Source organism: Echiichthys vipera (genome assembly GCF_963691815.1).
Source record: "Echiichthys vipera genome assembly, chromosome: 8".
NCBI classification, from domain to species: domain Eukaryota; kingdom Metazoa; phylum Chordata; class Actinopteri; order Perciformes; family Trachinidae; genus Echiichthys; species Echiichthys vipera.
This window is the reverse complement of record NC_139833.1, coordinates 665442-692941: the sequence shown is the minus strand read 5'-3', so window position 1 is coordinate 692941 and position 27500 is coordinate 665442. Positions and strand designations below refer to the sequence as shown.

General features: G+C 50.2%; 2 protein-coding genes across 4 annotated transcripts in view; both read left to right on the top strand.

The window, feature by feature from the left end:
• tg (thyroglobulin) overlaps nucleotides 1-3184 on the top strand; it is a gene marked incomplete at both ends in the record, with an annotated part of 28685 nt that extends 25501 nt beyond the window's left edge. The window contains 4 exon segments of the mRNA XM_083917719.1: nucleotides 1164-1271; nucleotides 1358-1498; nucleotides 2832-3013; nucleotides 3093-3184. Of these exon segments, the coding sequence (XP_083773845.1) occupies nucleotides 1164-1271; nucleotides 1358-1498; nucleotides 2832-3013; nucleotides 3093-3184 (523 nt within the window).
• A 19881-nt stretch (nucleotides 3185-23065) lies between these two features.
• The window catches only part of polr3glb (RNA polymerase III subunit GL b), a 6760-nt gene continuing 2325 nt past the window's right edge, over nucleotides 23066-27500 (top strand). The window contains exons 1-5 of one of the 3 annotated variants that reach the window (XM_083918008.1): nucleotides 23066-23140; nucleotides 23748-24128; nucleotides 24985-25114; nucleotides 26432-26500; nucleotides 26646-26696. In XM_083918008.1, coding sequence (XP_083774134.1) covers nucleotides 24009-24128; nucleotides 24985-25114; nucleotides 26432-26500; nucleotides 26646-26696 — 370 coding nt within the window. In that variant the 5' untranslated portion in view covers nucleotides 23066-23140; nucleotides 23748-24008. Of the gene's footprint in view, nucleotides 23141-23747; nucleotides 24129-24658; nucleotides 24679-24754; nucleotides 24767-24984; nucleotides 25115-26431; nucleotides 26501-26645; nucleotides 26697-27500 lie in introns of those variants that run through there. The other 2 variants (XM_083918010.1, XM_083918009.1) reach the window with 2 other exon arrangements.

Below are 27500 nucleotides of genomic sequence, written 5' to 3'. Positions count from 1 at the left end.
GTGAAGGGGCTCCCAGCAGCCCCCTCTGCTCAGTGAGGACACTAACTGCAGAGCGAAGGGGCTCCCAGCAGCCCCCTCTGCTCAGTGAGGACACTAACTGCAGAGCGAAGGGGCTCCCAGCAGCCCCCTCTGCTCAGTGAGGACACTAACTGCAGAGTGAAGGGGCTCCCAGCAGCCCCCTCTGCTCAGTGAGGACACTAACTGCAGAGTGAAGGGGCTCCCAGCAGCACCCTCTGCTCAGTGAGGACACTAACTGCAGAGTGAAGGGGCTCCCAGCAGCCCCCTCTGCTCAGTGAGGACACTAACTGCAGAGTGAGGGGCTCCCAGCAGCCCCCTCTGCTCAGTGAGGACACTAACTGCAGAGTGAAGGGGCTCCCAGCAGCCCCCTCTGCTCAGTGAGGACACTAACTGCAGAGTGAAGGGGCTCCCAGCAGCCCCCTCTGCTCAGTGAGGACACTAACTGCAGAGTGAAGGATTCTCCACAGCGTCTCCCCGTCTCTTCTTCTCTGGTGTTGGTGTGTTTCTGTGGCAGTTACAGCGCCACCTCCAGGCCTGGCATGGGTACTACAGCGTCTGGAGTCGCTGCACCTGGTTTCTGTGGACGCACACATTTAGGAGTCGAGCTTGTTTTCCATCGTGTGGACGAACTCAAATAAGCAAATAAGTAAACAATGAACAGTAGCTTCTAGTGCTAACGCTAAAACTAGTAACGTATCCATAGGCTAGCTTGTGTAGAGCCTAGCTGCTTATAATCTGCACTTTTAATCACATCATAAACCTCCGTGTGTAGCGTGTCCTCCGTCCAGTGGATCGATGCTGAAGACACACTGCGTGCACGAGAGGGGGAGGGGCGTGATGGTTCTGGCCAAGACCGCAGCTTCATCATTATATATTATTATTATTATAAAGTTATTTTAAAGGTTCTTACGGGGAGATGTTCAGACGTAGCAGCTCCGCATCATTCCATTCCTTAATAAGAAGGAACTTTTCATAATCTCTGCTGTTAAAGTGACGTCCTACGAACCTGTTGATGACGTCATTTTAACCTTAGAACTGAAAGAATCCATCAGCGCACAAAGGTAGCACTGAGTGTTAGCGGTTAGCATCACTGAGGAGGAAATGACGCTGTTGTGTGTGTGTGTGTGTGTGTGTGTGTGTTTCAGGGACCTGTTCATCGTCTGCCCCAGTCTGCAGATGGCTAGCCTCTGGGCTAACAGCGGCGCTAACGTCTTCCTGTACCACCAGCCCGCCCCCGCCGGCTCTCACAGCAGGTGCCCGCCGATACGCTGATGCTAACGGCTGCTAGCTAGCCCCCTTGCTAATGTTAGCATGACCCGTGAGTGTTTCCTGTGTGCAGGGCCGACGTGTCTGTTCCTCTGGACGTTCAGTTTGTGTTCGGGACGCCGCATCAGCCAATCAGCTCGCAGCGTTTCACCTCCTCTGACCGACGCCTCTCTCTCGCCGTGATGAGCTACGTGTCCAGCTTCATCAGGACCGGGTCAGATTAACACACACTCAGATTAACACACACTCAGATTAACACACACTCAGATTAACACACACTCAGATTAACACACTCGTCAGATCAACACTCACTCAGATTAACACACACTCGTCAGATTACCACACACTCACATTAACACACACTCAGATTAACACACACTCAGATTAACACACTCAGATTAACACACACTCAGATTAACACACACTCAGATTAACACACACTCAGATTAACACACACTCAGAAAACACACACTCAGATTAACACACTCTCAGAAAACACACACTCAGATTAACACACACTCACATTAACACACACTCAGATTAACACCAATTTGTCAGATTAACACACTCTCAGATTAACACACACTCAGATTAACACACTCTCAGATTAACAACCACTCAGATCAACACACACTCAGATTAACACACTCAGATTAACACACACTCAGATTAACACACACTCAGATTAACACACACTCAGATTAACACACACTCAGAAAACACACTCTCAGATTAACACACACTCAGATTAACACACACTCAGATTAACACACACACTCAGATTAACACACTCTCCAGATTAACACACTCAGATTAACACACACTCAGATTAACACACAGTCAGATTAACACACACTCAGATTAACACACTCAGATTAACACACACTCAGATTAACACACACTCAGATTAACACACTCTCCAGATTAACACACTCAGATTAACACACACTTGTCAGATTAACACACACTCAGATTAACACAGACTCAGATTAACACACACTCAGATTAACACACACTCGTCAGATTAACACACACTCAGATTAACACACACTCAGATTAACACACACACTCAGATTAACACACGCTCAGATTAACACACTCTCAGATTAACACACACACTCAGATTAACACACGCTCAGATTAACACACACACTCAGATTAACACACGCTCAGATTAACACACTCTCAGATTAACACACACACTCAGATTAACACACGCTCAGATTAACACACACACTCAGATTAACACACACTCAGATTAACACACACTCAGATTAACACACACACTCAGATTAACACACGCTCAGATTAACACACTCTCAGATTAACACACACTCAGATTAACACACGCTCAGATTAACACACACTCAGATTAACACACACTCAGATTAACACACACACTCACATTAACACACACTCAGATTAACACACACTCACATTAACACACACTCAGATTAACACACACACTCAGATTAACACACACTCAGCGTCATCGTTAACGGGACGTCGATGACTCGTGAATTCATTTTTCCCGACTCTTTCCTCAGGAACCCGAACGCGTCTCCAGCGTGGGCGGAGTCAGCTCTGCCCCGCTGGCAGCAGGTGCTGTCCTCTGAAGCCCCGCCCACCTACCTGGAGCTAAGCCCCGCCCTCCGCCATCATCGCGGTCTGAGTCAGAGCTCGTGCTCGTTCTGGAGCCACCTGGCGCCCCGGCTGCGGCGCCCGAGCGGTCAGAACCAACCACGACACTTTACATGACTCAGATTATTATGAGATTAGATGAAACTCACCTGTGTGTTCTTCTCCAGGTGAGTCGGGGGCGGAGCCTGGGTTGACCCTTGACCTCCCAGTGGCCGCACCATCCAGCCAATCACAGACGGAGAAAGACGCCTACAGCTGATGACATCACCCGTCCTCCTGTGACATCACAGTTTCCTGCTCCAGATTCAGTTCGATCTGAAAAATCAACTTTTTCCAAATCAATAAAAATCAGTTTTGAAGTTTCTCGGCTGTCGGCGTCTGTTTTTGTTCTTACACGTCCAAAACACGCCAGAACACGTCACAACACGCCAGGACACACCAGAACACGCCAGAACACGCCACAACACGCCACAACACGTCAGGACACGCCAGAACACGTCAGAACACGCCAGAACACGCCACAACACGCCACAACACGTCAGGACACGCCAGAACACGCCAGAACACGCCACAACACGCCAGGACACGTCACAACACGCCACAACACGCCAGGACACGCCACAACACGCCAGAACACGCCAGAACACGTCCAAAACACGCCAGAACACGTCAGAACACGCCAGAACACGTCAGAACACGCCAGAACACGTCAGAACACGCCAGGACACGCCAGAACACGCCACGACACGCCAGGACACGCCAGAACACGTCACAACACGTCAGAACACGTCAGAACACGTCAAAACACGTCAGAACGCCAGAACACGCCAGGACACGTCAGGACACGCCAGAACATGCCAGAACACGCCAGGACAAGTCAGAACACGCCACAACACGCCAGAACACGCCAGGACACGTCAGAACACGCCGAAACACGTCAGAACACGCCAGAACACGCCAGAACACGTCAGAACACGCCAGGACACGCCACAACACGTCAGAACACGTCAGAACACGCCAGGACACGCCACAACACGTCACAACACGCCACAACACGCCAGAACACGCCACAACACGTCACAACACGCCACAACACGCCAGGACACGCCAGAACACGTCAGAACACGCCAGAACACATCAGAACACGTCACAACACGCCACAACACGTCAGGACACGCCAGGACACGTCACAACACGTCAAAAACACGCCAGGACACGTCAGAACACGCCAGGACACGTCAAAACACGCCAGAACACGTCCAAAACACGTCACAACACGTAGAACAGGGAGTGGAGCTATGGTCCTCAGGGTGGAGCTGTGGTCCTCAGGGTGGAGCTGTGGTCCTCAGGGTGGAGCTGTGGTCCTCAGGGTGGAGCTGTGGTCCTCAGGGTGGAGCTGTGGTCCTCAGGGTGGAGCTGTGGTCCTCAGAGTGGAGCTGTGGGCCACAGAGTGGAGCTGTGGTCCTCAGAGTGGAGCTGTGGTCAACAGGGTGGAGCTGTGGTCCTGCTCCTCCCCTGCTCCTCCTCTGCTCCTCCCCTGCTTCCCTCCCCTCCCCTCCCCTCCCCCCGCTCCTCCCCTCCCCTCCCCCGCTCCTCCTCTGCTCCTCCTCTGCTCCTCCCCTCCCCTCTCCTGCTCCTCCCCCTGCTCCTCCCTCTGCTCCTCCCCTCCCCCTCCCCTCCTCTCCCCCCGCTCCTCCCCTGGCTCCTCCCCTGCTCCACCCCCGCTCCTCCCCCTCTCCTCCCCCGTCCCTCCCCCGCTCCACCTGTGCACAGGTGAGGCAGCCGTATAAAGGGCTCTTTCTCTGGATGGGACCAGACTCCTGCAGCCGCTCACACTGACGCCTTTGTCCTGCAGAGATGAGGACGCCGCTTGCTCCGTGCTTCGCTCCGTGCGTCGCTCTGTGCGTCGCTCTGTGCGTCGCTCTCAGCGTCACAGGTGAGGAAAGTTTCTGTGCTTCACACTAAACGTTTGTTTTTAATGTAACATGGAAGAGAAGCTTCCAGTCTGCAGAGATCAGAGAACTCAGGTCAGACACTGGAGCAGGGACACACCTGGGGAGGAGGACAGGAAGTGTCCGACGTCGTGCTTCAGTCGTTCAGTTCACTTCTGCTGCACAAACTCAGATTAAGTTCAAACTCAGATTAAGTTCAAACTCAGATTAAGTTCAAACTCAGATTAAGTTCAAACTCAGATTAAGTTCAAACTCAGATTAAGTTCAAACTCAGATTAAGTCTGAATAAAGAAAGCGTGACGTTTCTGATGCGTTCAGATGAAAAGAAGCGTTTTGGGAAAGTTGAATTCTGTGTTTAAGGAGCCGATCTGACACCAAAGTCTACGTCACTGAGCTTTAAGGAGCCGATCTGACCCCAAAGTCTACGTCACTGAGCTTTAAGGAGCCGATCTGACACCAAAGTCTACGTCACTGAGCTTTAAGGAGCCGATCTGACCCCAAAGTCTACGTCACTGAGCTTTAAGGAGACGATCACACACCAAAGTCTACGTCACTGAGCTTTAAGGAGACGATCTGACACCAAAGTCTACGTCACCGAGCTTTAAGGAGCCGATCTGACACCAAAGTCTACGTCACTGAGCTTTAAGGAGCCGATCTGACACCAAAGTCTACGTCACTGAGCTTTAAGGAGCCGATCTGACCCCAAAGTCTACGTCACTGAGCTTTAAGGAGCCGATCTGACCCCAAAGTCTACGTCACCGAGCTTTAAGGAGCCGATCTGACCCCAAAGTCTACGTCACTGAGCTTTAAGGAGCCGATCTGACCCCAAAGTCTACGTCACTGAGCTTTAAGGAGCCGATCTGACGCCAAAGTCTACGTCACTGAGCTTTAAGGAGCTGATCTGACCCCAAAGTCTACGTCACCGAGCTTTAAGGAGCCGATCTGACCCCAAAGTCTACGTCACTGAGCTTTAAGGAGCCGATCTGACGCCAAAGTCTACGTCACTGAGCTTTAAGGAGCCGATCTGACACCAAAGTCTACGTCACTGAGCTTTAAGGAGCCGATCTGACACCAAAGTCTACGTCACTGAGCTTTAAGGAGCCGATCCGACACCAAAGTCTACGTCACTGTCGACCCTGTGACGACCTTCCCGTTCTAGTTCTCGTTGAACTTCAAACTAAAAGAGGAAGGAGCAGAAATGTTATCGAGCATGAACTTCACTTCCCCATCTGCTGTTTTCCACTTCTGCTCAGAGGAGGATCAGTCGTGTCCCCACGTCACCTCTTCACGCCTCATCACTCATCGATTCTGTCACCTTTCACATTTTCTCTTCTTCTTTTTCTTCTCGTTCTCTAGTTTCGTCCACCACGACTGTTTCCATGACAACCACCTTTCCACCGCCCACCAGCGCTCCGGATGTTTCTACGACCGATCACGCCACCGTCAGCTCCGCCAGTTCAACCGTGCAAGCGACCACACATGGACCCTCCGTCACCTCCGCCGGTGCAGACACCAGTCCCTCCGTCACCTCCACCGGTACAGACACCAGTCCCTCCGTCACCTCCACCGGTACACACACCAGTCCCTCCGTCACCTCCACCGGTACAGACACCAGTCCCTCCGTCACCTCCACCGGTACAGACACCAGTCCCTCCGTCACCTCCACCGGTACACACACCAGTCCCTCCGTCACCTCCACCGGTACAGACACCAGTCCCTCCGTCACCTCCACCGGTACAGACACCAGTCCCTCCGTCACCTCCACCAGTACAGACACCAGTCCCTCCGTCACCTCCACCGGTACAGACACCAGTCCCTCCTCTGACCAAGTGTTGGCGTCACCTGCAACCGACATGACCACCACAACCGGTCCCGACGCCACCAGCAACACGACCGCGACAACGAAATCTCCAAACACCACGCACGCCGCGACGGTTTCCCCCGGCAACACCACTCACATCAACTCCACAGCCACGGTGATGACGTCGTATGACACCGCGGACACGAGGAATGGAACGACGGCAGTTTCCCCGGATAAAACGATCACATCGCAGAGCACCACCGCGGCCGCGGCCAGCAGCAGCGGTGGTGGTGGCGGCGTACCCGGATGGGGCATCGCTCTGCTGGTCCTGGCGGCTCTGGTTCTGCTGCTGCTGCTCCTGCTGCTCATCGGACTGGTGAGTGTGAACCAAGAACCGGGTCTGAGGTCGAGTCCATGTCACCTGCGCGGGGGTTTCTGTGAACGTAGCTCTTTCTGTCGTCAACGCGAACACGGCTTTACTGAAGAGCGGTACCCTGACGGGTGAACTTGGGACTCGTCTCATTACAGTTAATTATGATGAAGTTAAAGATGGCGTGCAGAGAAGAACATCTAAGGGCGCCTTCCCACTGTGCCTCCGTCCCGTGCCCCAGCACGTCTCACGGCTAAAGTCTGGTTCCTTTGACCAGTGTGAGTGCAACCGTACCGCGTCTAGGAGCGGCACGCTTGCCGTCCACGGCCCGTTTGGGAGAGGTGGGCTTTAGTAAAGCACGTTTGCACGTGTACGAGCACGAGCGTGCGCACGTGTACGAGCACGAGCGTGTGCACGTGTACGAGCACGAGGCCTGACGTGTTACGGCGTGATGACGTATAGGCAGCAAGAAGCATTCTCCGAGGCCCAGGTAGTGTGAGTACAAACGGGCCTGGACAAGGACCCTAAAGCACGGGGCACGGGACGGAGGCACAGTGGGAGGGCGCCCTGAGTTAGCATCTCTAGTTTTAATGCTAAAAAACAACAGATATTAAAGTCAACATGTGTTTGATCATATTGATCTTGATAGAACGACAGAAACAAAAATGCTGTTCCCCGCGTTAGCAGGTGCTAACTCTGAGTGAGTAAGTTAGCAGGTGCTAACTCTGAGTGAGTCAGTTAGCAGGTGCTAACTCTGAGTGAGTAAGTTAGCAGGTGCTAACTCCGAGTGAGTAAGTTAGCAGGTGCTAACTCTGAGTAAGTAAGTTAGCAGGTGCTAACTCCGAGTGAGTAAGTTAGCTGGTGCTAACTCTGAGTGAGTAAGTTAGCAGGTGCTAACTCCGAGTAAGTAAGTTAGCAGGTGCTAACTCCGAGTGAGTAAGTTAGCAGGTGCTAACTCTGAGTGAGTCAGTTAGCAGGTGCTAACTCTGAGTGAGTAAGTTAGCAGGTGCTAACTCTGAGTGAGTCAGTTAGCGGGTGCTAACTCTGAGTGAGTCAGTTAGCAGGTGCTAACGCGTGTCTCCCTCCTCTGCAGCTGGTGTGGTGGTGCTGCTTCAGGGGACGCCAGCACGACTTCAGTCCCTACGACCACAGAGACGACATCCCACTGTACACCACGCACGGACGCTTCGACGGGCCCAACAGGAAGCCCTACGTGAGTCCAACGCCACAATGAGACACGCCATAATGAGACACGTCACAGAGACACGACACAGAGACACGTCACAGAGACACGTCACAGAGACACGTGACAGAGACACGTCACAGAGACACGACACAGAGACACGTTACAGAGACACGTGACAGAGACACGTGACAGAGACACGTCACAGAGACACGATACAGAGACACGTGACAGAGACACGTCACAGAGACACGACACAGAGACACGTGACAGAGACACGTGACAGAGACACGTGACAGAGACACGTCACAGAGACACGACACAGAGACACGTGACAGAGACACGTGACAGAGACACGTGACAGAGACACGTCACAGAGACACTTGACAGACACGTTACAGAGACACGATACAGAGACACGTGACAGAGACACGTCACAGAGACACGTGACAGAGACACGTCACAGAGACACGTCACAGAGACACGTGACAGAGACACGTTACAGCGACACGACACAGAGACACGTCACAGAGACACGTGACAGAGACACGACACAGAGACACGTCACAGAGACACGACACAGAGACACGACACAGAGACACGTGACAGAGACACGACACAGAGACACGTCACAGAGACACGTCACAGAGACACGTCACAGAGACACGTGACAGAGACACGTGACAGAGACACGTCACAGAGACACGTGACAGAGACACGTGACAGAGACACGTCACAGAGACACGTGACAGAGACACGTCACAGAGACACGTCACAGAGACACGTGACAGAGACACGTGACAGAGACACGTGACAGAGACACGTCACAGAGACACGTCACAGAGACACGACACAGAGACACGTTACAGAGACACGTGACAGAGACACGTGACAGAGACACGACACAGAGACACGTGACAGAGACACGTCACAGAGACACGACACAGAGACACGTGACAGAGACACGTGACAGAGACACGTGACAGAGACACGTCACAGAGACACGACACAGAGACACGACACAGAGACACGTCACAGAGACACGTTACAGAGACACGTCACAGAGACAGGTTACAGAGACACGTCACAGAGACACGTCACAGAGACACGTGACAGAGACACGTCACAGAGACACGTTACAGAGACACGTCACAGAGACACGTGACAGAGACACGTCACAGAGACACGTGACAGAGACACGTTACAGAGACACGTCACAGAGACACGTCACAGAGACACGTGACAGAGACACGTCACAGAGACACGTTACAGAGACACGTCACAGAGACACGTCACAGAGACACGTGACAGAGACACGTCACAGAGACACGTTACAGAGACACGACACAGAGACACGTGACAGAGACACGTTACAGAGACACGACACAGAGACACGTTACAGAGACACGTCACAGAGACACGTCACAGAGACACGTGACAGAGACACGTTACAGAGACACGACACAGAGACACGTCACAGAGACACGTCACAGAGACACGACACAGAGACACGTGACAGAGACACGTGACAGAGACACGTTACAGAGACACGTTACAGAGACACGTGACAGAGACACGTAACAGAGACACGTCACAGAGACACGACACAGAGACACGACACAGAGACACGTCACAGAGACACGTCACAGAGACACGACACAGAGACACGTGACAGAGACACGTGACAGAGACACGTTACAGAGACACGTGACACGTCACAGAGACACGACACAGAGACACGACACAGAGGCACGTGACAGAGACACGTGACAGGGACACGTGACAGGGACACGTGACAGAGACACGACACAGAGACACGTGACAGAGACACGTCACAGAGACACGTGACAGAGACACGTGACAGAGACACGTGACAGAGACACGACACAGAGACACGTTACAGAGACACGACACAGAGACACGTTACAGAGACACGACACAGAGACACGTGACAGAGACACGTCACAGAGACACGTGACAGAGGCACGTGACAGAGACACGTCACAGAGACACGTGACAGAGACACGTGACAGAGACACGTGACAGAGACACGACACAGAGACACGTTACAGAGACACGTCACAGACACACGTCACAGAGACACGTGACAGAGACACGTTACAGACACGTCACAGAGACACGTTACAGAGCTAATGTCCTCACAGAGACTCATGTCCCATTGGACTAAACATCTCGTTTCTCGTGGCTTCGTGGCTTCGTGGCGGCGCGGTGGAGCGGTGGCGTGTGTTTGATTCCTCCGGGTGTGTGTCGGCGTATTGTTCCTCGGTTGTTTGTATTTAGTCAACATTGACTCAGGGGACGTGGACAATAGTGGGAACACCTCGCTGTGATGGGATCGTCGCCGTGACAACATGGAAACGGACAAAAGCGGCGTTGGGCGTGACTCTTAAGTGTTTATTTAAAGAGCGTCAGTGAACGCGGCGCTCAGCGCTGAGTCACAGATTACACACGTTCACTCGTTCACTCTCGTTTTTATGACGTCACCAACACAAACACACGTTATCAGGACCAACGCACCTTCCTCCGCACTCATCATCAATAATCCAGGAGAGATGCTAACAGCCGCACATGCTAACAGGGGTTAGCTCGGGGCAGCACGGTGAAGGCATTCAAAGGTCTTTTTTAACCACTAATGCTGCTGAAAATAACAGCAAACCTCTGCAGCAGCATGAGAAGAGTCCCTACACACACACACACACACACACACACACATGAGAAGAGTCCCTACACACACAACAAAGCACCAATGGGCTCCTTCCACTGTAATGGACTTTACTATGAGAGGAGCTGGTGCAGGGGCCAGTAGGTAAGTCTTTAAAACACTCTTTAATAAACTCTGGCTTCACTAACTACGCTGATGACGCTTTGGTTTATGGTTAAAATGATGCAGAATGAGTCAAAATGGATAGAAAATGACTAAAAATTGACACAAAATGATTTAAAAATTACATAAATTAATAAAAATTCTTACAAAACGAGTTAAAATGGATGTGAGAGGAATAAATATGGCTCACAATGACTCAAATCAACCCAAAATGATTTAAAATTGATACAAAATGAGTAAAAACTGATAGAAAATAAGTACAAATTGATATAAAATCTGTAAAAATTGATACAAATCGACTAAAAACAGATTTGTATTCACTAACTACGCTGATGACGCTTTGTTTTGTGGTTAAAATGAGACGAAATGTCTCAACGTGTGTGTGTGTGTGTGTGTGTGTGTGTGTGTGTGTGTGTGCGTGTGCGTGTGCGTGTGCGTGTGCGTGTGTGTGTGTGTGTGTGTGTGTGTGTGTGTGTGGACTCTTCTCATGCTGCTGCAGAGGTTTGCTGTTATTTTCAGCAGCATTAGTGGTTAAAAAAGACCTTTGAATGCCTTCACCGTGCTGCCCCGAGCTAATCACTGTTAGCATGTGCGGCTGTTAGCATCTCTCCTGGATCTCTACCTTAATAAAAACCGTCTCCATGGTTACTGAGGGTTAAAGTGCACACACAGAGCATCGGAGGAGGAGTTTACAGCAGAGTGACACTTTAACGTGACGTTGGAGAATCATTGTTACGTCTGTTTAAAGAAGCATCGATCTGATATCAGATGAATTTGAATTTTGATTGTTTTATTAAAATCATTCACAGTAAAACAGCCACGTCACCTCTTTGTGCTGCTAACGTGCATTAATAATAGTAATAATATTAAACACATTTGTGTCCGTGTTGGTTTGTCAGCTGAACGTTTCTCTGACGCCGTCGCTCACGACAGGAACACGCTTCGATCAGCGGCACCTGAACTCATCAACCTTCATCACAGTCCACGAAGCTCGACTCTGGAGCTCTTTAGATCCGTCTCTTAGGGCGCGCTCACACTGTCCTCCCGGACCGAGACCCGGACTTTAGGGTACTTGTCCCCCCTCCCTCTCCCCCCCGCACCCCAGCCCCGTTTGTACTCACACTACCTGGGCCTCGGCCAATACTTCTTGCTGTCCATACGCCTTCAAGCCGTAACACGTCACACGCATTGATGACGTCATGGCGATGCGTGGCTTTGTTTCCAGATCTTTCCGTAGACCTCAGAGTTTTTGTGCGTCTTGTCGACTGTTTTTGAATCTTTTCATCGACCAAATCTGCAGTAAACACTCCACCTCCGCATCACACCAACGTGAACCTTTCACCGCCATTGTTGTTGTTGTTAAATGTCCGAACAGGCGGACATTACGCTACTGCCGTAGGGCTCGTGCTCGTGCTCGTACACGTGCGCACGCTCGTGCTCGTACATGTGCAAACGGCTCCGCTAAAGCCCACCTCTTTCAAGCGGGCCGTGGCGGCCCAGCTGGCCCCAATTGAGCGCGGAGCGGGTGCACTCACACTACTTAAAGGTTCTAGACTTTAGCTGAAAAACCGGTTTTGGCCGTGGCCAAAAGGATAGTGTGATCACGCTCTTAGACTTTTATCATCCCACACAATGCTCAGGACGTGTGTGCTGAGGTGTCTTCTGTCCTCGTGTCTCACAGCACTCACATGAACTTGAAACTTGTTTATTGAGTCTTTTCTTCTTTTCCACTCGTTCTTCTGTTTTAGTGATTTTAGTATTTTATAAAAGCTTCTTTCATCTCCTGCACAAACATTTGCCCTGAACTATAAAACATGAATCTTGGGGTTATTATGGATTCTGATTTACATTTCCACAGTCACATCAAATCAGTCACAACATCGTCCCACCTAAGACTGAGACTGAGACTGAGAGGGCTCATGTCAGCTCAGGACTCAGGGCGCACTCACACTGTCCTTCTGCACCGGGCCAAGTCTAGTGCGTTTGACCAGTGTGAGTTCAACCGCTCCGCGCATAACTGCAGCACGCTGTCCGTCCACGGCCCGTTTGGGAGAGGTGGGCTTTAGTAAAGCACGTGCGCACGTGTACGAGCACGAGCGTGCGCACGTTTACGAGCACGAGGCCTACGGCGGCTCTGATGACAAACGGGCCTGGAGGGGGGGGACAAGGACCCTAAAGCACGGGGTACGGGACGCACGCACAGTGGGAGGGCGCCCTTAGAGACACGTGTCCAGGCCTTCATCAGCAGGAGGCCGGACTACTGTAACAGTCTCCTGCAGCTTGTTCAGAACGCTGCTGCTCGAGTTCTGACAAAGAGCAGAACACGTGAGCACGTTACACCAGCTCTGAAATCATGACACCGGCTTCCTGTACGTTCAAAATCCTCCTGCTCACGTATGAATCACTCCACGGTCCAGGGCCGAGGTACAGCACTGATCTGCTCCCACTGCCTCAGCTCCAGGATCACTGAGATCCTCTGAGTCTGTCAGAGTCTGTTCAACTCAAATCAAGGGGAAGCATCTTTCAGTCGTTATGCAACAAACAGCTGGAATAAACCTCCTTTCACCCTCTCTGAACACTTTTACAACTTTATGTTCACTGTAGCTTTCTGCTGAATCTCTGCACTGTTTTTATGATTGTCTGTGTTTTTATTCCCTTTGTCTCTGTGATGCTTTGAATTCATTCATGTTGCTGTGAAACACTTTGAGTCTGACTGTGTATGAAAAGTGCTGAACAGATAAAGATGCCTTGTTTTTTTATCATTGTGCATATTTTTATATATATTTATATATGTGTGTTTCAGGACGACCTGGAGAAACCTGTGAAGACGAGGACGGGGACGTACACGGTCAACCACTAGAGACGGGGACGTACACGGTCAACCACTAGAGACGGGGACGCACACGGTCAACCACTAGAGACGGGGACGCACACGGTCAACCACTAGAGACGGGGACGCTGTCGACCAATAAGAGACGGGGACGCACACGGTCAACCACTAGAGACGGGGACGCTGTCGACCAATAAGAGACGGGGACGCACACGGTCAACCACTAGAGACGGGGACGCTGTCGACCAATAAGAGACGGGGACGTACACGGTCAACCACTAGAGACGGGGACGCACACGGTCAACCAATAAGAGACGGGGACGCACACGGTCAACCACTAGAGACGGGGACGCACACGGTCGACCACTAGAGACGGGGACGCACACGGTCAACCACTAGAGACAGGGACGCACACGGTCAACCACTAGAGACGGGGACGCTGTCGACCAATAAGAGACGGGGACGTACACGGTCGACCACTAGAGACGGGGACGCTGTCGACCAATAAGAGACGGGGACGTACACGGTCAACCACTAGAGACGGGGACGCACACGGTCAACCACTAGAGACGGGGACGTACACGATCGACCACTAGAGACGGGGACGCACACGGTCAACCAATAAGAGACGGGGACGTACACGGTCGACCACTAGAGACGGGGACGCACACGGTCAACCAATAAGAGACGGGGACGTACACGGTCAACCACTAGAGACGGGACGCACACGGTCAACCACTAAGAGACGGGGACGTACACGGTCAACCACTAAGAGACGGGGACGCCGTCGACCAATAAGAGACGGGGACGTACACGGTCGACCACTAGAGACGGGGACGCACACGTCAACCACTAGAGACGGGGACGCACACGGTCAACCAATAAGAGACGGGGACGCACACGGTCAACCACTAAGAGACGGGGACGCCGTCGACCACTAAGAGACGGGGACGCCGTCGACCAATAAGAGACGGGGACGTACACGGTCGACCACTAGAGACGGGGACGCACACGTCAACCACTAGAGACGGGGACGCACACGGTCAACCAATAAGAGACGGGACGCACACGGTCAACCACTAGAGACGGGGACGCACACGGTCAACCACTAGAGACGGGGACGCACACGGTCAACCAATAAGAGACGGGGACGCACACGGTCAACCACTAAGAGACGGGGACGCCGTCGACCACTAAGAGACGGGGACGCACACGGTCAACCAATAAGAGACGGGGACGAACACGGTCAACCACTAGAGACGGGGACGCACACGGTCAACCACTAGAGACGGGGACGCACACGGTCAACCACTAAGAGACGGGGACGCACACGGTCAACCACTAGAGACGGGGACGCACACGGTCAACCACTAGAGACGGGGACGTACACGGTCAACCACTAGAGACGGGGACGTACACGGTCAACCACTAGAGACGGGGACGCACACGGTCAACCACTAGAGACGGGGACGCACACGGTCGACGCCAATAAGAGACGGGGACGCTGTCGACCAATAAGAGACGGGACGCACACGGTCGACCACTAGAGACGGGGACGCTGTCGACCAATAAGAGACGGGGACGCACACGGTCGACCACTAGAGACGGGGACGCTGTCGACCAATAAGAGACGGGGACGCACACGGTCGACCACTAGAGACGGGGACGCCGTCGACCAACGCACTTCTTTATGTTTTTTATTTGTTTTTGATTTGAACGAACATGTGACCCTTCACTAAGCCCCGCCCCCAAAACGGCCACCGTCCAATCCTGCGGCTGTGTGTGTGTGTGTGTGTGTGTGTGTGAGTGTGTGTGAGTGTGTGAGTGTGTGTGTGTGTGTGTGTGTGTGTGTGTGTGTGTGTGTGTGTGTGTGTGTGTGAGTGTGAGTGTGAGAGTGTGTGTGAGAGTGTGTGTGTGAGTGTGTGTGTGTGTGTGTGTGTGTGTGTGTGTGTGTGTGTGTGTGTGAGTGTGTGTGTGTGTGTGTGAGTGTGTGTGTGTGTGTGTGTGTGTGTGTGTGTGTGTGTCTGTGTGTGTGAGTGTGTGTGTGCGCGTGTGTGCGTGTGTGCGTGTCTGTGTGTGTGTGTGTGTGTGTGTGTGCGCGCTGGAGCGACGCGTCACACGTTCGATTCCCCGGCTGCAGATTTATCAGAAAACACTTTGATGTAAAATCGTAAATGACTGAAACGATATTTTAACTTTTATTAAATTTCCATATTTTATAAATATTTAAATATAAATAAATGATTTTTTATTAAAATACAAAAGTAACAAATGTAATATTAAAAAACAACATTTTCCTGTTTTTAAGCTTTTATTTCTTAGTTTTTACACTTTTGTGATTTTAATATTAGAACATTTTTAACATTTATAAATAATTATTTGTCTTATTTTTATTATTATGATGAAATCAAAGCGACTCGTTGCTGTTGTGACGAAAATGATGTGATTTTTATTTTTGTATTAAAAATGTTTTTAATCACTTCGTCTGTTTCAACTTTAATTAATATTTAATTATAATTATTATTTATTAATAATTATAATTAATATTTATTTATAATTATTATTTAATTATAATTATTATTTATTCATTTATTTTAAATGTAAATACTTTGATTTTTAATCTTTTTAATTATTTAAAAAATTTATAAACAAAATAATACAGAAAAAATAAATAAAAATTAAATATAAAATAAACACAAGAAATAAATTAATAAAATAAAAATAAATGTAAAATAAAAACAAAATGGTGAGAAAAATGTTTTAATTCATTCAGATTTATTTTAATCTTTAAAATTAATTTCACACATTTGAAAAACTCAGAGCTGAGGAAGACAAAGCTCTGGATCTACCCTCAGTCCTGGTTCCTACCCTCACCTGTGGTCCTGAAAGCTGGGTCAGGACCCAAAGAACCAGGTCCAGGTCAGGACCCAAAGAACCAGGTCCAGGTCAGGACCCAAAGAACCAGGTCCAGGTCAGGACCCAAAAGAACCAGGTCCAGGTCAGGACCCACAGAACCAGGTCCAGGTCAGGACCCAAAGAACCAGGTCCAGGTCAGGACCCAAAAGAACCAGGTCCAGGTCAGGACCCACAGAACCAGGTCCAGGTCAGGACCCAAAGAACCAGGTCCAGGTCAGGACCCAAAGAACCAGGTCCAGGTCAGGACCCAAAGAACCAGGTCCAGGTCCAAGCGTGTGAAGTGTGTTTCCTCAGGAGGGGGTCTGGAGTCTCCCTTAGAGAGAGGGGGAGAAGTTCAGCATCCGTGAGGAACTCGGAGTAGAGCCGCTGCTCCTTTGTGTTGAAAGGAGCCAGTTGAGGTGGTTCAGGATCATCTGGTCTGGATGAACCCTGGGCGCCTCCCTAGGGAGGTGTTCCAGGCACGTCCAGCTGGGAGGAGGCCTCGGGGAAGACCCAGGACCAGGTGGAGAGATTAGATCCCCACACTGGCCTGGGAACGCCTCAGGATCCCCCAGTTAGAGCTGGTTAATGTGGCCCGGGAAAGGGAAGTTTGAGGTCCCTGCTGGAGCTGCTGCCCCTGAGACCTGATCCAGGATCAGAGGCTGGAGCTGCTGCCCCTGAGACCTGATCCAGGATCAGAGGCTGGAGCTGCTGCCCCTGAGACCTGATCCAGGATCAGAGACTGGAGCTGCTGCCCCCGAGACCTGATCCAGGATCAGAGGCTGGAGCTGCTGCCCCTGAGACCTGATCCAGGATCAGAGGCTGGAGCTGCTGCCCCTGAGACCTGATCCAGGATCAGAGGATGGAGCTGCTGCCCCTGAGACCTGATCCAGGATCAGAGACTGGAGCTGCTGCCCCTGAGACCTGATCCAGGACCAGAGGCTGGAGCTGCTGCCCCTGAGACCTGATCCAGGATCAGAGGCTGGAGCTGGTCCTCTGAGACCTGATCCAGGGGAAGTGTCGACACGGACCGTAACCAACAACAGGAAGTTCAGAGACAGAACAGGAAGTGGAACAAACAGGAAGTGGAACAAACAGGAAGTGGAACAGGTGCAGCTGCTTCAGTTTGGGGACGTTTACCTTTGTTCACAGGTGAACCGCCTCAGCTCCGCCCACATGGTGACGTGACGCCATCGTCTCCGTGGAAACCTGTGAACAACGTGACGCAGGTCAGTGAAAAGTGGAAGTGCTACTGGGGAAGGGGCGGGGCTATGCCGACAGGTGACTCAGGTGTGCGTTTGTTGTCAAAGGGAACGCCAATCAGGGCGCGGCTCTTCTGTCAACACTCCAGCAGACGGGGACCCGTCAGCTCCACTGGATCTGTGGGAACCTCAAGAACCAGAACAGGGTCCAAAACCTCCTCACACGGGGATCCTCGGGATCCAGGTCCTGTCAGGATCCAGGTCCTGTCAGGATCCAGGTCCTGTCGGGATCCAGGTCCTATCGGGATCCCGGTCCTGTCTGGATCCAGGTCCTGTCAGGATCCCGGTCCTGTCTGGATCCAGGTCCTGTCGGGATCCCGGTCCTGTCAGGATCCCGGTCCTGTCTGGATCCAGGTCCTGTCGGGATCCCGGTCCTGTCTGGATCCAGGTCCTGTCGGGATCCCGGTCCTGTCGGTCTCTTCCCTCTTCCTTTTGTGTGGTTGCCCGGAGCAGGTCCGGCGTGGTCCCCCCCGGCTGTACCCGGTCCTGCTGACCCCCTCCCTGAGTATAAGAAGCCGGACCGTTGTTCTCATTAACGGGTCTCCTGAGATCCCGGTCCCTGGTCCAGGTCCCGGACTCGTCGTCTGTTCCTCGTCTCCTCCGTGTTGAACTCTGTTTTTTAATAATTGTTCAGTATCAGACTCTGTGTCCTTGTCTGTATCTGGGTCCGGGTCCTCGTGGTCTTCCCCCGCCCCGTTCAGGACCGCTCCAGGTTTATACGCAGCTCATAAACCCAACGGGGAACACGGGTCCCGAACGCCTCAGGATCCCCCAGTTAGAGCTGGTTAATGTGGCCCGGGACAGGGAAGTTTGGGGTCCCTGCTGGAGCTGCTGCCCCTGAGACCTGATCCAGGATCAGAGGCTGGAGCTGCTGCCCCTGAGACCTGATCCAGGATCAGAGGCTGGAGCTGCTGCCCCTGAGACCTGATCCAGGACCAGAGGCTGGAGCTGCTGCCCCTGAGACCTGATCCAGGACCAGAGGCTGGAGCTGCTGCCCCTGAGACCTGATCCAGGATCAGAGGCTGGAGCTGCTGCCCCTGAGACCTGATCCAGGACCAGAGGCTGGAGCTGCTGCCCCTGAGACCTGATCCAGGATCAGAGGCTGGAGCTGCTGCCCCTGAGACCTGATCCAGGATCAGAGGCTGGAGATGAGTTGAGTTAATAACAATAATAATAATCATAATTGTAGCAGCATGGATTTGTTGTCACTAGGAGGTGATGTGTGTCTGGAGGTGTGTCTATGTGGGGGCGGAGTCAAGGCTGTGTGTGTGTGTGTGTGTGTGTGTGTGTGTGTGTGTGTGTGTGTGTGTGTGTGTGTGTTGCTGCAGAGCGTGCAGAGGCAGCTGCTCATGTGTTTCCGTCTAAAGTGAACTGCTGCAGGTTCATCCTTAAACTTAAACTTAAACACACACACACACACACACACACACACACACACACTGCAGTGACGTCACGATACAAAGTCAACAGAAGTCCGGCGTCATGTCCGACACCAGTTGATGCTCCGCTGGATCGATGCTCTTCAAACAATGGAGACTCAGACACTTCAGATGGTGACGGAAGCGCAGCCCACGGTCTGTTGACTCAGCTCCTCAGTACTGTTATAAACACATATACATACATGTATGTATATAAACATATATATATATATACATGTGTATATATATATATAATATATATGTGTATATATATATATGTATATATATTATATATGTATGTATGTTACTTATGTATACATAAGTTGATGCCTGGGTGCAGGTGATGCTGGGTGCTGTTGCATGTTGGATGCACACGGGTGCTGTGGCTGCTGTTTGATGCCATTGTTGCCGTGTTGCTCAAGGGTTGAATGACCCTGTGGACAAGTGGATCTCTTGTTTTGTGCACATTAAAGGGGCGAAGTGTGGATGTTTGATGCACTGACTGGTGCTCAAGCTGAGATCAGTGAGGACTTCCGGTCAGTATTGGATTGTTCATGTGTGGAGTCACACAGGACAACTGTGACTCAGTGGTAGAGTGGGTCGTCCTCCATTCGAGAGATTGGTGGTTCGATCCCCACCTCCCCCTGGTCCACATGTTGAAGTGTCCTTGGGCAAGACGCTGAACCCTGAATTGCTCCCTGTGCTGTGCATGGGTGTGTGAATGTGTGTGAATGGTCACATTAGATGGTCTGTAGATGTCCACCGCATCAGTGTGAATGTGACAAACACTGTGAAAGCTCAGAAGACTAGAAGGCTGTTAACAAGTACAAGTCCATTTACCATCTGAGGTGGAGGTGGATTGTGACGCCCTCCCTTTGGATGTTTGATGCTGGAGGTCAACATGAGTGGATCACAGGTGAACGGGTCCCAGATCGGCTCAGACTGATGTCAGCAGGTGGTGAGAGCAGGCGTGTCTGAGTTTCCACAGGAGTTAGTGAAAACATGGAACATGTAAAGTTTATTTGTTGTTTTATTTTGAAAGGGCCACTTCTGTTAAACTCTGTTAAAGCTGTGAAGGCGGTTGAGTTTGGCCACAGTCGGTGCTCAAACGTGGTCACTAGGGGGCAGCATTTACTGCCCCCAGTGCATCATGGTCGGTGTTTTGTTCTGCGCATGGGCCGCTGACATGTTCCAGTCAGGAGGACGTGATTTAACGCTTCTGTGTGAAGAAGAAGAAGAAGAAGATAAAGTGAAATGTGTCGGGAGGATCCACGCGGCGCCGAGTGAAGGGTGTTAAACTCGTGCCCACTGTCGCATTTTCAGTGTGTGTTCATGAAATAAAGCTAAAGCTCCCAGAACCGCAGGAGTCACTGTGTCCTGTGTGCGTCTCATCCCACGGCTGCACTGACGGGGCGGCAGCAGCTCAGTCCAAAGGTGACTTCGCTGGGGACTGGAGGGTCGCTGGTTCAAGTCCCTGTGTGGACCATGACTGGAGCATGGACTGGTGGCTGGAGAGGTGCCAGTTCATCTCCTGGGTACTGCCGAGGTGCTGTTGAGCAAGGCACCGAGCACCCAACTGCTCCGGGTACCGGTCACTGACATCTCTCGTGTGTGTGTGTGTGTGACTATTCATTGTTCCATATTTATTTTTAGTTCTCAAGTTAAAGGAACTTTGTCGTCACTTTGATAAAACATGAAAGTTCGGCCATAAAATCTAAAACACTTTTTTACAGGAACAATTTTAATTCACGTGCACATGAATTAAAATTGAGGTCATAAATATTATTTTATTATCTCCATCTATATGTAAATATTAAATACTCTCCTCACACTGGTCCCAGGCTGACACCTGCTGGAGAGTTTGTGCCACTGCAGCTGAGGAACATGCACCAGACTCCAGTGTGTGTGTGACTGATTTAAGGCTCAGACTCCACGGGACTAACAGCGTAATAACGGAGATAAAAGTTACAATATCATTAAAATAAGAGTTTATATCTGTGTTGTTTATGAGCCGAACACTCGGTAACACACTCTGAATTAATACTAACTCTTAATCATGTTCATGAGGTGAGATTTAAGTCTGATAAAGCGAAAACATGTGAAATATCAGGTTTTATTAATGGAGTCTGGCGTTGTTGTTTAAACAGACACGGAACCTCCATCTTGACTCGTCTCTCGGCTGTTTCCTCTCGTCTCGCGCAGTTTTCCTTCTTCCGTGTTTTTGTGTTTCTTGTTGTGAATTCTCATAAAAACATAAAAGCTCTCTTTGTGCCGGGACGGACCCTTTCACACACACACATGAAGCCGGAACACGAGCTTTTGTTCTTCCTCCTTTAGCGCGCCAATCCTGGCTCTCTGACGTAACGGCTCATTACGCATATTTCCCATCAGGCCTTTCGGCTCCAGAACCTTAAACCGGGTCACAGTAAGTCCGGCAGAGTCCGGATGAGCCCGTTCACGGACAGAGTCCACCTCAGACCCCCGGACCTCTGAGCCCCGGTGCTCTCCTGTTTTTAAACCTCTGTTTTAAACGCGTGATGTGAAACCGTGAGTGAGATCAGGGAGGAGCAGAGCCCTTTAAATACCCCTCAGGCCCAGGATGCTCTCGTGTTAGTTCGCTAGCACATATACTAAAATTGGAACGATACAGAGAAGATTAGCATGGCCCCTGCGCAAGGATGACACGCAAATTCGTGAAGCGTTCCTTATTTTGCTTTAACTCCAAACACCAAGTCATTAAATCAGCTTAGTTTTCACAATCCTGATTTTAAATAACTCCAAACACTCATTCATTAAATCATGATTCTGAGAAACGAAGTCATCATTTGTTTAAACCTTAACCCTGGAAATAATCCTGCATGCTCTTTAACTAACAACCCTATCTTTAACTTTAACTAACAACTCTAACTTTAACTTTAACTAACAACCCTGACTTTAACTTTAACTAACAACCCTAACTTTAACTAACTTTAACCAACAACCCTAACTTTAACTAACTTTAACCAACAACCCTAACTTTAACTTTAACTAACAACCCTGACTTTAACTTTAACCAACAACCCTGACTTTAACTTTAACTAACAACCCTAACTTTAACTTTAACCAACAACCCTAACTTTAACTAACTTTAACCAACAACCCTGACTTTAACTTTAACTAACGACTCTAACTTTAACTTTAACTAATAATTTTAACTAACGACTCTAACTTTAACTAACAGCTCCAACCCCTCATTCATCGAATCATGATTTAGAGAAACTAACTCTGATGAAAGTCGTTTGGCAAAAGAAGGAGATACCGACATCCAGGCTCCTTCAGTCCTGGGACCCGCCCTGGCCCCCGGCACCCATGGAGCCGGGACCCGCCCTGGCCCCCGGCACCCATGGAGCCGGGACCCGCCCTGGCCCCCGGCACCCATGGAGCCGGGACCCGCCCTGGCCCCCGGCACCCATGGAGCCGGGAACCGCCCTGGTCCCTGGGACTGAAGGAACTCGGCCTGTAGTTCACCCGACGGCCAGCAGGGGGCGCGTGCTGCCCGCCCAAACACACACGAAGAAGAAGAAGAAGAAGCAGCAGAAGAAGAAGAGGAAAATGGCGGCGTGTTGGATGTAAACAAAGACGATGGCGCGGATTTAATCTGTGAATTTAAAGAGTTAAAGGTGAGTTTCACTGCTTTCACTGCTCATTCATGTTTAATAAAGTTATTAAAGTTATTAATGTTATTAACTTTATTAATGTTAATAACATTTATAACGGTGTTAACGTTAATAACGGTGTTAACGTTAATAACGGTGTTATCGTTAATAACGTGTGTTTAGTTCACATGTGGAAACTTTAAACCGGAAATGAAATTCTTTGTTGTTTTCCGTTGGTAAAAAAATATTTAGACATTAAACACAGATATAGGCCGATACAGATAAACACACAGATATAGGCCGATACAGATAAACACACAGATATAGACCGATACAGATAAAAACACAGATATAGACCGATACAGATAAAAACACAGATATAGACCGATACAGATAAACACACAGATATAGACCGATACAGATAAACACACAGATATAGACCGATACAGATAAACACACAGATATAGACCGATACAGATGAAAACACAGATATAGACCGATACAGATAAAAACACAGATATAGACCGATACAGATGAAAACACAGATATAGACCGATACAGACGCTTTTCTGTTCGTATTAAAATAATAAAGTTTTTATCATTTTTAATAAACGCCCTGGTCTCTGAACAGATGAGTGATGTCATCATCCCTCGCCGGCGGCTGAGTGTCAGCGTCAACTGAGTCCGGAACCCTCTGGTCTGGTCCGGTCCCCTCTGGTCTGGTCTGGTCCGGTCCCCTCTGGTCTGGTCTGGTCTGGTCCGGTCCCCTCTGGTCTGGTCTGATCTGGTCTGGTCTGGTCTGGTCTGGTCTGGTCCGGTCCCCTCTGGTCTGGTCTGGTCTGGTCTGGTCTGGTCTGGTCTGGTCTGGTCCGGTCCGGTCTGGTCCGGTGTGATGGCGGGCCGAGGCGGGGGTCGTGGTCGCAGGATGATGAGCTTCAGTGTGGAGGCGATCGGCATCAACAGAGGAGACACTTTACCCCCAACAACACAACAACCCACACCTCTGTTTCCTGTGAGACACACACACACACACACACACACACACACACACACACACACACAGTCACACACACACACACACAGTCACACACACACACACACACACACACACACACACACACAGTCACACACACACACACACACACACACAGTCACACACAACAACCCACACCTCTGTTTCCTGTGAGACACACACACACACACACACAGTCACACACACACACACACACACAGACACACACACACACACAGAGACACACACACACACACACACACAGACACACACACAGACACACACAACAACCCACACCTCTGTTTCCTGTGAGACACACACACACACACACACACACACAATCACACACACACACACACACACACACACACACACACACACACACACAGTCACACACACACACACACACACACACACACACACAGTCACACACACACAGTCACACACACACACACACACACAGAGTCACACACACAGAGACACACACACACACACACACACAGACACACACACAGACACACACACACAACAACCCACACCTCTGTTTCCTGTGAGACACACACACACACACGCACACACACACACACACACACAGAGACACAGACACACACACACAATAACCCACACCTCTGTTTCCTGTGAGACACACACACACACACACACACACACACACACACACACACACACACACACACACACGTCACACACACACACACGCAAAGACACAAACACATAATAGTATTACTATTATAATAACCCTAACCTGTGTGCGTGTGTGTGTGTGTACCTGTGTGTGTGTGTGTGTGTGTGTGTGTGTGTGTGTGTGTGTGTGTGTGTCGCCCCCCCCCCCCCCCAGGTGATGGAGCAGAAGCCCCTCCCCCTGGCAGCAGGTGAGCAGGTCGAGTATCTGTTGGCGCTCAAACAAGAGTTCAGAGGATCCATGAAGACTTTCCCCTGTTACATCCAGCCTGCTGCTGCACACACAGGTACACACACACACACACACACACACACGGGTACACACACAGGTACACACACACACACACAGGTACACACACACACACACACACACACACAGGTACACACACACACACACACACACACACGGGTACACACACAGGTACACACACACACACACAGGTACACACACACACACACACACACACACAGGTACACACACACACACACAGGTACACACACACACACACACACACACACAGGTACACACACACACACACAGGTACACACACACAGGTACACACACAGGTACACACACACACACACAGGTACACACACACACACACACACACACACACACACAGGTACACACACACACGGGTACACACACACACACGGGTACACACACACAGGTACACACACACAGGTACACACACACACACACGGGTACACACACACACACGGGTACACACACACACACACAGGTACACACACAGGCACACTCACACACACACACACACAGGTACACACACACACACACAGGTGACACACACACACAGGTACACACACACACAGGTACACACACACACAGGTACACACACAGACACACACACACACACACGAGACACACACACACACACACACACAGGTGACACACACACACACACACACGAGACACGCACACACACAGGTACACACACACACAGACACACACAGGTACACACACACACACACAGGTACACACACACACACACACAGGTACACAGGTACACACACAGAGACACACACAGGTACACACACAGACACAGGTACACACACAGGTGACACACAGACACACACACACACAGGTACACACACACACAGGTACACACACAGGTGACACACACTCTCTCAGATGTGTTGGTTTTATTGTGAAAGGGTGTTTCCTGTTTGCAGATGTGTCGGTTTTCTTGTGAAAGGTCGTTTCCTGTTTGCAGATGTGTTGGTTTTATTGTGAAAGGGTGTTTCCTGTTTGCAGATGTGTTGGTTTTATTGTGAAAGGGTGTTTCCTGTTTGCAGATGTGTCGGTTTTATTGTGAAAGGGTGTTTCCTGTTTGCAGATGTGTCGGTTTTATTGTGAAAGGGTGTTTCCTGTTTGCAGATGTGTTGGTTTTATTGTGAAAGGGTGTTTCCTGTTTGCAGATGTGTTGGTTTTATTGTGAAAGGGTGTCTCCTGTTTGCAGATGTGTTGGTTTTATTGTGAAAGGGTGTTTCCTGTTTGCAGATGTGTTGGTTTTATTGTGAAAGGGTGTTTCCTGTTTGCAGATGTGTTGGTTTTATTGTGAAAGGGTGTTTCCTGTTTGCAGATGTGGAGAGATACTCTGATAAATATCACAGCAGCGAGCAGACGGACGCACTGACCCACTGGACCCCAGGTCACACTGTTGTTATTATTATTATTATTGTTATTATTGTTGTTATTATTATTAATAAACATCATCATTGTTATTATTATGCATCATGTGATGTTTGTTATTTTATTATTATTAATGTTTTAATTTGATATAAATTTTGTTTCAGACTGGAAACGATTTCCCAAAGAACTCAGAGTGAAGAAACCAACAAGAGACGGTGTGTGTGTGTGTGTGTGTGTGTGTGTGTGTGTGTGTGTGTGTGTGTGTGTGTGTGTGTGTGTGTGTGTGTGTGTGTGTGTGTGTGTGTGTGTGTGTGTGTGTGTGTGTGTGTGTGTGTGTGTGTGTGTGTGTGTGTGTGTGTGTGTGTGTCTGTTGTGTGTGTGTTGTGTTCTGACCCCTGTTGTGTGTCTGTAGTGTGTGTCTGTTGTGTTCTGACCCCTGTTGTGTGTCTGTTGTGTGTGTCTGTTGTGTTCTGACCCCTGTTGTGTGTCTGTTGTGTTCTGACCCCTGTTGTGTGTGTGTGTGTTGTGTGTCTGTTGTGTTCTGACCCCTGTTGTGTGTGTGTGTTGTGTTCTGACCCCTGTTGTGTGTCTGTTGTGTGTGTCTGTTGTGTTCTGACCCCTGTTGTGTTCTGACCCCTGTTGTGTGTCTGTTGTGTGTGTGTTTGTTGTGTTCTGACCCCTGTTGTGTGTCTGTTGTGTGTGTGTTTGTTGTGTTCTGACCCCTGTTGTGTGTCTTTTGTGTGTGTGTGTTGTGTTCTGACCCCTGTTGTGTGTCTGTTGTGTGTGTGTGTTGTGTTCTGACCCCTGTTGTGTGTGTCTGTTGTGTTCTGACCCCTGTTGTGTGTGTCTGTTGTGTTCTGACCCCTGTTGTGTGTGTGTGTTGTGTTCTGACCCCTGTTGTGTGTGTCTGTAGTGTTCTGACCCCTGTTGTGTGTGTGTGTTGTGTTCTGACCCCTGTTGTGTGTGTCTGTTGTGTTCTGACCCCTGTTGTGTGTGTCTGTAGTGTTCTGACCCCTGTT